Below are 12466 nucleotides of genomic sequence, written 5' to 3' on the forward strand. Positions count from 1 at the left end.
AACCGCTGAAAACTACATGAATTTATACAATGCGATGAGTTTTTGGACCGCAGACACGGGTAGTACATTCAACTTTTACAACCTGATTCTGAGTTAATATTTTTACAGTATTTTTTCCACCGATAAAACTGGAAGCTTTTATAAGCAAGGCAGGTGTTTGTGCAGAAGTGTATATTTGTGGAAAACCTAGTTACACATAAAAAAGAGATGTAAATAGTAAATTCAACCCCTCTTACTGCTATAGATTTACACTTTGCGTACTCTTCGCTCCAATTTAAATTACAAAACAAAACCGAAAGTTATTAAAACTTACCTCATTTCTTGTTTCAGATGGTGAAAGTGCGACCAGACTCCATAATTTAGTAAGAAAATCAGAGCAAAAATGATTACTTGACACAAAATGTTATACAACCGGCTATACCACAAGGCACGGTCCAAAATCATCAGTCATACTATGTGTCAACAATGTGCCAAAGAAATATCAGAGAAACAAAAAACGATCAGAATAGTCCCGCCTCGCCGACTCGGCAGTAGCTCATTTTGCCTCATTGTCATAGCATGTCTCTCTCTGCAATCAGTTAATTCGAATACAACCAATATGAACAACAGGAAGGCTGACAATAATGATAATCCGCAAAATGATGACCCCAACGAAGACAGCTACGATGAACACGGCATACATAATGCAGATTACGCCAAAGTCAATTTAGACACAAACTTTTACAATAGTAATGAAGATTTCCTACATTTAAACAACTTTTATAACTCCGAGAGCGCTTATAGCAACTATGTAGACTACAAAAATTTCTACTTGAATCCCTCACATCCACTGCCAAAGTCTAAGGTTAAGTTTAAGATAAGTAGTAGGATAGTTCAAACTAAATTTGGGAAGCTACAAGGCATCGTGCTTGCGATGGACGAGCACAGGTTCCTCAGTCCTCTGGAGGTGTTCCTGGGAGTGCCGTACGCCACGCCACCTGTTGGTTCCAACAGGTAAGAAACTACTATTTTAATTTCATTTATACACGTTCTTACCGAAGCGTAGCATAAACTTCAGCTGCAAATCCTCATTATTATTTTTTTAATTAAAAAACTATCGCGCTTATGGCCCCAGTCAGATTAAGAAAGGATAAATGATTCGTTCGATTCTACTCACTAACTTTCTAAACTATCTGGCAACGCACTATTTTATCAGCCTCAAAATAGTACATTACATATATATATATAATATAAAACATCTCAAATCTGGCTACTAAATAAGGTTGAGGTCACGACTAGCGTTAATCCTAATCAGGACATGCCCTAAGTCTGTCACCTAAAAACTTCTGACGCACAAAACACAGAGGTCAAAATATCTTTATTTTAACAATACCTTTTGAGACTGTACTTTGGAGGACCCTATTAGAGGACAAAAAGGTTCGATCTTCTGTTCACATCAAATTGACCCTTAGTCTAAGCTGACGACTGATCTTGAGAGTCTTATGACACTTCAAATAGAGAATAATTTTATATGACGATATTTATTTGTAAAGAGCATGTATAGTGATTTGTATAATGCTTACTTGTAGCTTCAATGATTTTAAGGGTCAAAAAAGGGTTATTGGTTATTTGGGTTTAATGCATAGAAGAAAGAATATTAGAAATTATATCATAATAATATCGTTTATGTTAAGATACTTAAATATTAATGTTATCTACAAGAGATTAGAAAGTATTAAAGTCTTTTGTCAGGTAATTTAAATTTAAAATCAATTCACACGGCAGTCATAGATCACATGTTATTTGAATGTTTTATTTATTTACACGACTATTCACTAGCTAATTCACGGTTTTGTGCTAGTTTTTTCAACAGGCAGTAAATTATACATAAAAATGTATTAGAGTGTACTATTAAAGTTAAGATACATATATTATACATAATGCTCACGACTAGCGACTATAATCCCCGAAGGGGTAGTCATGTCATAGGCAAGGACTTTGTATAAGTCCTTGGTCATAGGTGACTTGACAATACAAAAAAATCCATTTCGGTATGTGTAATAAAGTTTTTACTAGCTACTCTGTAAAATTCAAAGCCAATCATCCCACTCACAAAATGTATTAATGTTTAACATGGAAATATGAATTATTTCTTAAATTAGATTTAAAGTCCTTGTGAATATTTCAGCTAAGAAATGAAATTTAATTTTTCTACAATATTCCAAGTTTAATTACCGTGCACTTCAGGTCTCAGCGAAGAGAAAATAGAGCTATGACCTAGAACAATGAAAATGAAAGAAGAAAGATACCTACTTTTTTGTTTGTACGGATTTATTTAATGTTTCTGGTCACTAACAAAACCAATATTGATTAATTTGTAATCTGGGGGATTACAGTTGCGAACATGATTGTATATGTATGAATTTTCAAAAGTCGTGGATTACTTATAATTATGTGATTTACAAGGAGCTTGTGAGTTATCCCTCCCCTTTCCTTTGACCCATACTTTCAAAAACATCGATGCAAAGTTGGTATTATAAATTATCTGCTCCGATGTAGCCTGGAAGAAATTGCTCTTAATAATAATGCCCCCAAATATACCGTCTATTTTGTGTAATTTCTGTTTGTGTGCAATAAAGAATTATCTATCTACCTATCAATAGCCGTATGCCGTCGTATCAAAAGTTAAATTTTAACGAGTTATAGAAATGTGAGCAGGAATAACCACACTTCTACTTCTACGTAGTTCTTGGCATACGACCATTAAACAAATGAAATAAAAATATTCCGTCTGACGGCATTTTTCTTTTTATAACGAAGAAGAAAGTCATTAGTGACGACTTTTACCTAGCTTTCACGGCTCAGATGCAAGGAACACAAGTACTTCTCTAAGCTCAGATGTGGTCATTTCTTATGTTTACAAATGACAGTTAGATTTCTGGTTTACTATGTAATTATACAGAACAAACTGTGTTGTATTTTAAAGGTAAGCGTTTACTTTTCAGCATCGTACACAACGGACGCATGCATTCAGTATTCTTTGTATAGAAATTCACACAAGTGCGTCCCACTTCATCGGCATTGTTGATACGTATGATACTGATAGGTGAATGCTTACCTTTAAGACTTATTTCATTATGTTCTATTATCTGTCTGACTTGACATACATCACACATCTAGATATGCCTATTCTAGTTGTGTATGTTTCCTCACGAATTTTTTCTCCCACTTAAGATCACGTATCCTAATTATACCTACTCAAACTTGTGTTTAATAAACTGAAATTTTCAGGTTCAGTCCGACCCGGACTCCCTCGCCGTGGGACGGGGTTCGAGTCTCGGACAGGCCCGGTCCGGTCTGTCCTCAGAAGCTACCCGACTTAGAGGAAGAGAGGACCATTTTAGAAAAAATGCCTAAAGGCAGATTAGAATACGTAAAAAGACTGATGCCTTATCTTAAGAATCAAAGCGAGGATTGCCTCTATTTGAATATATTTGCGCCGCTGCAAAGTAAGTGGGATTAGTTAGAAATTTATGCTATCCGCCTTCTATTGATTTTTCCAATACCCATCCATGTATGCTATAAATGGGTTTGAACATTTGTCTCAAATAAATCGCGACAAAAACTTCCAAACGTACATTATTGTGATAAAGTTACTTTCGATGTACAATAATAATTGTGCAGTTACTATATAAAAAAAAGAATTTAGGTACTTTGTTACAAATATTTGTACAGCGCTTGTAAAAGATTAATGAACCTTTTCTTATAACACCATTTTATTAAGCCGGGCTTGTGTGGGCTGTGACCCAGCTAGTGAACCGTTGATCTCTCTTGCAGTGGACGAGACAAAGCTAGCTCTACCAGTGGTGGTCTACATCCATGGGGAGGGCTACTCCTGGAGTTCGGGGAACCCTTACGACGGAGGAGTTCTTGCCAGCTACTCCAACCTCATAGTAGTCACCCTCAACTTCAGACTCGGAGTATTGGGTAAGTGTCCTTCTGATATGTACCTTGTACCTACTGTATGCGGAGTTTACTATATACTGAATGTTAGAGCCGGGTCACTCGCTTGGTATTTATATTAGTTACTCATTAAATTTAGGTTTTCAGAATCTCCGTTAGGGTAAAATTTTACTATAATTTAACTATGTATACCCTAACAGACAAAAATACCCTACAGATATTTTATTAGCTTCTTAATAATGAAAATAGGTACTTTAGATAAATAAGTTAATATACCTTAATTAATTATATTTATTTATTTCTGGGTACAAATGTAAAATTCATGTCAGTGGTTGGTCGAATGATGAGCGTTGATTTCAAGTAGGTCATCTTCTGTGTGACGTCATCAACCCTGACGTTGAAGTGGCGTAGGACGTACGCCAGTCCAGTTTTCATCTGCAGATGGGCAAATCGTTGTCCTGGAAAGATGTAAATTATATCAATTTCTAGGTCAACACCTTTATTACGTTGTCTATGTCTATATTCGTTTAGTCTTAGGAAGATTTAAACTTTGTGCCGTTACGTAAACGTACGTGTAAAAAATCAAACTGTTTTAATGAGAAACAAGATAATATTTTCATAATTTCTGTAATTTATGGATAGCAGTAGGGACTAACAATAGCACAAAATTTATAAAGAATAATTTTAGTAATGCGTTATTTTTTCGTTTAAAATTATAATAGTTTGGTGGATAACTTACCTATGCAAAGCCGACCTCCTTCACCGAAAGGCATAAAAGTCATGTTTGGCCTGGAGTTCTTGTTTTCAGCTGAAAACCTTTCAGGGTCATACACATCTGGATTTGGGTAATACTGAGGATCATGGTGAATGGCCATTATTGGTATGTCAACCTTTGTGCCTTTTGATACTCTTATGTTACCAACCGGCAGAACTGATTCATCCATACACTGTCTGGTGAGCATGGAAATTGGAGGGTGCATACGTAAAGATTCATTTACCACTTTTGTTAAGCACTCCATTTTGCTAATAACATCATACCCTATTTCAGTGTTGTTTTCAAATGCACTATCGATTTCTTCTTGCAATCGTTTCTGTATATCAGGTCGTTTGGCTAGTTCAAATAATGCTCCAAACATGCCCATAGTAACTGGATCTACACCAGCTATTAGGAAAAAGAAAGCTTGTGCTGCCAATACATCATCTGTTGGGTCTATTTCACAGCCAGTTGATTCATCTTTCATTTTACCTTCTTTCTGCAAACTCACAGCGATATCGGCAAAATCGTGCTTCTTCACATTCTCTTGCTCACGTTTCCTTATCACTTGACTGATCGCACCAATGAACTCTTTTTCATATTCGCCAAAAAATTTAAGTCCAAGCCTTTTAAATAATGTTGGGGACAATGCCATAAGAATAAATTTCAAGTTGGCTTTTAAAGTTGGTTTTGTGGCATGCTTTGCCATTTGTAGAAAAGGTGAGTCTACAGTTGACTCACCACTATTAATTCCGAATATTGAGGCTAGTATTGATGCACAGCTGTATATAGACAATGTTTCAAATGCGTTTGCATCTTTATCATCAAAATGCTCTTTCAGATAAACGATGTAATCTTGAGCACACTTATCTATGATGTAGTGCATGTTCTTCAGCTTCGCACTAGTGAATAGAGGCGTCATTTTTTGTCTCATAAGTTTCCAGCGACTGCCACTCAGGAACAGTACATTTTTAGCAAGTAAATCATTGTCATTAACCTCAACACCTCTGTGATAGAAGTTTTTAAAGTTGTCTGTTAGTACGTGCTGTATGTTTTCTGGATGTTTGACGAACAAAGCGGGTCGCAGTAGCGACGGGGTGGCCACAGCTGGATCATCGGGGTACTGCTTGTAAATATCACCAAATATATCAAAAATGCCACGATTCGAAAACAAAAACTCTGAGAATGTTGCTATGATGTTTTTCCCGCCATGGTATTTAACGTTCCGTTTCGCCCAGTAAGATTCAGTGTATGATCCAATTAGAAACGAAAATGTAATCACCAAAATCACAATTAAAAATATGATTGACAAAATCATCTTGACATTTAATTTAAAATTAGAACGAATATTCGTCAAAACAAACACGTCCAATCTTAACTATGATTGAATTGAATAATGAAAATGAGAGGCACTTATATTTAACTAGTTATCTCAAACTAAACTTACAAGTCATATTTCGATTACATATTAACAATGTTATGTTGAAATGTTTACAACAACACATTGATAACGCAATCGGTAATCCGATGCCAGTTGTGTTTATAAAATAGAGTAAAAATATTATCTTGTACTAGTTACTTAGTGGTTCTTGAGAAATGATATATGATGAAGATAAGATAGTACACAGTCACAACATTACGAGACGTTTTTCTTTTTCGTGACAAAGACTAATTGATTAAGACTAGATTTGTCACCGTGGTGAAAGGATTATCCCGCCTGATTAGCGTCGTTGCTGACTGAATAAGTACCCAGGGGTAGTCTGACGTATACAAGGAACAGGTAACATACGTCACTCGGGAACCTCATGTTGTGTTTATCGACGTCATTAGTCTAATGGCGGCATTTTCTGATAGCAAATGATAAAGAAGCGAGGAGATATTGTTGGATCTGGGCCGCAAGTCTCCATTTTTTAAATGTCGATTAATACACGATTAAATTTCATATTTGACAGCTATTTGGTATGCAAATAAGTCATTTCCTCGTGTTTAAATTAAATACGATTGACGTCTGTACAATTTTCAGACCTCAGGCCCTGATTTACGTCAAAATGTACATATTTATTTTTATGTATTTTTTAATTTATATTTATCTTTGTATATATTTCTACCGGTTAGACCGAATGCAAGATAAAAAGAGCACTTTATATTTATTTGAAGAGGAACTGGGTACATTTCACAACCAGTAATGTTTTGTACTTTATGTACAAACTTGTATCTTAGCTGTCTAAAAGCAAATCTTTTTCCTCTAAAGTTTTTCTCGGTGCTAGTGAAATGTCCAGGAGGTTGCCTTCAGCGAGTAGAACGGAGGTTCTTAAAACTATTTCCTTCAAGTTGAATGCAGTGCTTTGAAATAGTGTTTGGTTAGATTACACTCTTTATTGTGAAAACGATATACCTATTTTGCGTTATGTAGAACTAAGCGTACGTTGGAACAAGCTATTTCCAAGAATAGTCGAGTGTTTTCATATATTTATACGATTTTCGCACATAAAAAATTTAGAATCTGTAAAATTCGTTTAAAAACAACTTCCAGATATCGATAATATTATTGCAACCGTAGCAAAACAGAGTATTTTACAATTTCTTTGCTGAGTTGGAATATTGCCTAAGTAATCTTACAGCTTGAGCTGAAATATTAGTCAGTATTGAGATCTTGCTTGCAATATTAATCCGTGGACGGGTGCGGTGGCCCCTTAATTATTCCGGCGAATATCTTAACTGGCCTCACTTTGAGTCGGCCGTATCGCTACGCTTATTGGCCACAAGATATTACCGGAATCCTTTACATCGCCTTCCTTTGGGTAAATACCGTAAGCGATCTCAGGCGTTTCAATTTACGTTCCTTGATGGTGTTTTTTGAAGTGACGGTACGAGAGTCGATCCAATTTGGGATTTTGGCGCATTTACAAATCCAATCTACACGGAGTTTTAAAAAATATGTTAAAAAAGTCATCTCTCACTTTTAGGGAATTTTCGTACCCATACCGCAAAGTCACTTGTCCAGCAAACTAAACAAGTAACTTCATGGAAAATTTAGATAATTCCCGTAAATGTGAATTAGTGAAAAGTGTTTTTTTTTTAAAGTCACTTACTATTTTTTCATAGCATACATGAAAGTTTGAACAACGAAATTAAACAATTAATTTCTATGTATTCAGCACGGGTGCATAATTTATAACAAATTTCATAGCCTTTAGGGCCCGACATTAAAATATCTGTAAAATTACTCAAATCCTTGTTCAAATTTTGTTCTTATCAGTTTAGCTCTTCCACACCTATAACGGCCTATTTCCTTTGAGCGCGTTAGATCAGAGACCTCGGTTTAAGCGACCTTCATTAGGCCACATTAACGTTCAGATACTAATCTCCATTTGAAATCTGCAACGTGGCTTCGCTCGGGTTTGAAAGCGTGTTGCTAACTACGCGATTTGAATTGAAACTATGGGAAACTAAACTTAGTTTCTTCGGACGAGACTCTAATGTCAGAACCGTTTGACTCTGAACGGGCGACCGTTATTGCAGTTGTACAATGCTTTTGTGATGTTCCATTGCAAATGGTTCAACGGAGAATTTGTCGTTTTCAGATAGATGTTATGAACTACAGAATAGATAGGTAGTTGATTTTCAACTTCTAGATAGAGAAAAGTGATAAACATAGGTTGTTATAATTATTCACTCATATTTAAATAGGTGATTGGCCAAAAATTGTTTGCCATTTATTGGAAAAGGGGGACGTCTAAATTTTATTGGCCTCACACCTTTAATAACATAATTTGAAGAGTGTCAAGATCGTAATACGATTTATAACATAACCCTTCATGTAGCAACCCAATCAACCTATTACAATGTATCTATATCTCACGCCAAACCCCCACCCACAGGTTTCCTCAACGCGAACCCGGCCCCTCACCAGAAGGCGCGCGTTGCGAACTACGGTCTCATGGACCAGATAGCGGCGCTGCACTGGGTGCAACAGAACATCGCGCTGTTCGGCGGCGACCCGGGCAACATCACCCTCATGGGGCACGGGTCGGGGGCCGCCTGCATCAACTTCCTCATGATATCGCCTACGGTTATGCCTGGTAATTATTGTAGACTTGGTTTAAGAAAATTGGTGTTTATATATATAATGAGATATTGTAGTCAGTGTATCTATCACGGGCTAACATGGCAATACGCTAGCGTTGTACAATACTACACAAACGTATAGGAAAAGAACAGTGCCAACGTAGTCACGTGTCATAAAAATTGGTATCTAATCACGCTGACGATTTGAGTTGTCGTTGTGATCGAGGCCCTCATAGACCCCGAGGCACCTATAATATAACTTAGGTTTATCCTTGCTGACTTTTGTCGTGAACCCAATATCTTCATATTATACAAAGTTATTCATCTGTTCCTGTTAAATTAGAACATAAATCTAAACTTTAATTAAAGATAATGTAACGGTCCCAGATGGTAGGTTATGAATGAAAATCAATGGATTCCCTCCAAAGTTTCCAACTCCATCTTTTATCTTGGAACAATGAGTTTCAGCTTTTAACGCTAATAAGACTTATCGACTTCGGAAACTTCTGGAACTTTTGCTGTCGACGATACAAACGAGTTGGAGATTATATATTTTTAATTGTTACCTTTCTTAGAATTTCTTTTTAATCGACCAACTTTCCTTTCCTTACGCTGAAAGAATTCTTATTAACAAGGTATTTCTGCCAACAGGTTTATTTCACAGAGCAATCCTTCTATCAGGCTCAGCGCTGAGCTCGTGGGCCATTGTTGACGATCCCGTGTACTACTCACTCAAGCTGGCCAAACACATGAACTGTACAATACCGGAGGACATGGCTAAAGACCACGAAGCTATAGTAGACTGTCTCAGAGACGCAACGATAGAAGAACTACTATCCATAGAACTGACAGCACCAAACTTTCTGACGGCGTTCGGACCATCGGTCGACGGAGTGGTTATAAAAACAGATTTCGCTAAAGACTTCCTGACGTCGTACCCCACAGGGGACTTCCCTAGCTTCGGCCCGCTGAATAACATGAATCAAAATTTTAATATCCATACAAAGAGAAGCGATAGTGGAAGAAGGTTATTTCAGAATAAGTACGATTTATTGTTCGGAGTCGTCGCCAGTGAGGCGTTATGGAAATTTTCGGCTCACGATATTCAAAATGGCATCGAGCCTGATAAAAGGGATCGGATGCTGAGGTAAATATTTGAACAGATCGAATTTCTTTATTTGAAGCAAATACTTAAAAGAAATCTTTGCGTAAGCAGCAACCCCTTTGATTTTTTATAAATAGGATTATATCGCCAGATGGTCTCGGCTGCTTCTTTTAAAATAAACTGGACAAACCTTTTTTTACTTTGTATTTCTTTATCAAAGGTTTCAAACATTGTTTCAGAGGTAAAATCTTAATACTTGTTTTATACACAAGACATGAAAAATATTTTATAATTATTTTACATTTACAAGAGATATGTTAACTGAATATGTTAAAGAATTCAAACGAATTATTTCAGACATTTCAATATTCAGTACTAATGAACACTTCATTTCAAATTTCAACTCAATTAAATCTTGACCACTGACTTATGACCCGTCACGGACTTCGGGTTTGGGCTACCGAAGCAATTATAAACTAGGATTAATTTAATCAATTTCAAATATACGTCAGTGAATTCACCCTTGAAATTTACAGGATGTTTAATGGAGTGGCTGTTGGTTAATATGTGTTAACTTTTTAAAACTATATGAGAAAATACCTGTTTCTAATAAGTTTCATACCTATCTACCTCACAAATAGTTTTTTAACGATATTTTAATACGGAGTATGAGGGAAAATAACGTCTCGCCAAATAAGACCCCACTTCTACCACTGAGCTCTTATTTCAATTTATAAAATAAAATTCGGGTAGAAGATGTATGGCTCTATTCATTGGTACAACAGTTGTCATTAGGCTGAACTTAAAACGGTTGAACAGTAAATAAAATGCGGACAGTTTTTTGTTTTTTTTTGTATGTCACAAACCATCTTGTTCGTATATCGTTAATCTGAGGGTTTTATTATATTTTAGGACGTACGTGCGCAACGCCTACACCTACCATCTGAGCGAGATATTCTACACCATCGTCAACGAGTACACGGATTGGGAAAGAACGGTAGAGGTTTGTTTTATTACTAAAATTAGGGAAAAGAAACGTAATAATAAAGTTGAGTTTAGCGCTGATAATGATAATATTACAAAAATAAAATTGACTGTAAATGAGCCCATTTGAAACTTATAAACGCAAACATAAAGTTGTTTACTATATAGTAACAAATAGATATGATACTGGAGAAGTGCAGTTTCATATCCGCTATTATACATATTCGAGGAAAACCTTTACTTACTACAAAGTTTTTGGTAAACTCTAAACCTAGCCAGTATTTTGTTTCCAGTTTGAGATTGCCAATCTAAAATTTTCAAAGATAAATCTGATAAATTCATGTTTTATATATTTATAAACGAACCAAACACTTCAATCCATATAGAGTATTTTTGGTTCGAACGCTCTTTTCAAATAGATGCTATCTTTTTTATACAAAACAGAATTTCTTCGCGACTTCGTTTCTCACCCCACGTCATAAAACTGTCACTCAATCGTGTCTTGCTTTTCACTCTACTGTAAGATATCCATCCTTACACGCTTTTTTATTATTCAAAGAAATAGGGTAGGAGTCGCTACTATTGAACTTTTTCCTCTTAGAAATTCTGATTCGACGTTTTTATAGATAAAACTTAAAGATAGACTCGTTCTGCTGTTAGCATGAATAAAATTTATCAACGTTTTAGGTTTTAGTTAGTGAGACAATGTTTGATACTTGCCCAAATATTTTGACTTGGGATTTTCATTACAATAATATTGCCAACTGCACCACTCATAAAATTGTAATGCCATCTCTATTCAAAACCTGTGACATCCAGGTGAAAGAATAAAATGTATACTAAAAAAAGATCCCGACGAATTGAGAACCTCCTCCTTTTTTTTGAAGTCGGTTAAAAACCAAACACCTGAGCCGTGTATACGTGGCATCTTTTATGACAAAATTTACTCCGAATTTAAGTCACATAATATCCGCTTCGGTGATAGCCTGCTCACATTGAGTTTTCTCTTGTTAAACAAGCGCGAGGTTATTCAAACACCGACATGTAGCACCGGAATCGATTTCAATATCCAAATATTTAACGGTGGAAACTGGCTTACTGACTCGACAATACTGCGTCAGTCTTCATGACATTTGGTATCCATCTTGATCCTATGATGATCTGTTTGTGAAATGTGAGGAAGAGTTTGGGAGATATGTGGGAAACTTGAATAGTGATTTACTTGTGGATCAGTAAAGAAAAAAAAAGAAATGATGAGCAAAGCGTTAAGTAGACTTATTTAATATTCATTCATATCAATAAAGAGTTTAAACAAAAACGATAATCAAAAATAGTTTCTTTAAAATTTAGGTTAGAGGCACAAATGTACAAAGAAAAATCTTACCTACCTGGGTTTTATTACAAATACGTTTTTATTTATTAACTAACACCATGGTTTACAGCCGTTGTCATAAAGTTGACGAGTTAAACCGTGGATAAACCGCAGTAAAATGACGCCATTTCTATGAAATAAACTGACTGGAGCGGGATAGCTTGTCAAAACTTTGGATAAATAAGCCTTTGAAAGCAACAGATTAAACAGATTTATGAGCCGAATAATGATTCATTCAAAA

The 12466-nt window shown here is 35.8% G+C and overlaps 2 protein-coding genes across 3 annotated transcripts in view; one reads left to right on the forward strand and one right to left on the reverse strand.

Annotated features, from left to right (window-relative positions):
* Positions 1-12466, forward strand: part of LOC105383420 (neuroligin-4, Y-linked) — a 45974-nt gene that overhangs the window by 25705 nt on the left and 7803 nt on the right. The window contains exons 2-7 of one of the 2 annotated variants that reach the window (XM_048626088.1): positions 331-993; positions 3271-3488; positions 3817-3966; positions 8578-8778; positions 9416-9911; positions 10782-10872. In XM_048626088.1, coding sequence (XP_048482045.1) covers positions 401-993; positions 3271-3488; positions 3817-3966; positions 8578-8778; positions 9416-9911; positions 10782-10872 — 1749 coding nt within the window. In that variant the 5' untranslated portion in view covers positions 331-400. The remainder of the gene's footprint in view (positions 1-330; positions 994-3270; positions 3489-3816; positions 3967-8577; positions 8779-9415; positions 9912-10781; positions 10873-12466) is intronic. The other variant, XM_048626089.1, reaches the window with a different exon arrangement.
* Positions 4216-6099, reverse strand: LOC105383408 (cytochrome P450 6k1). The gene is made up of 2 exons (XM_011553454.3): positions 4682-6099; positions 4216-4400 (listed from the first exon to the last, which is right to left on the reverse strand). Exons 1-2 carry the CDS (start codon positions 6012-6014, stop codon positions 4234-4236), a joined length of 1500 nt encoding a protein of 499 aa, XP_011551756.3. The 5' UTR covers positions 6015-6099; the 3' UTR covers positions 4216-4233.

Source organism: Plutella xylostella, chromosome 15 (assembly GCF_932276165.1).
Source record: "Plutella xylostella chromosome 15, ilPluXylo3.1, whole genome shotgun sequence".
NCBI classification, from domain to species: domain Eukaryota; kingdom Metazoa; phylum Arthropoda; class Insecta; order Lepidoptera; family Plutellidae; genus Plutella; species Plutella xylostella.

Coding starts and splice junctions, on each gene's coding strand:
- LOC105383408 (XM_011553454.3), bottom strand. CDS start 6,014: ATGATTTTGTCAATCATATTTTTAATTGTGATTTTGGTGATTACATTT. Junction 4,401..4,681: donor AGGAGGTCGGCTTTGCATAG/GTAAGTTATCCA, acceptor ACATCTTTCCAG/GACAACGATTTGCCCATCTG.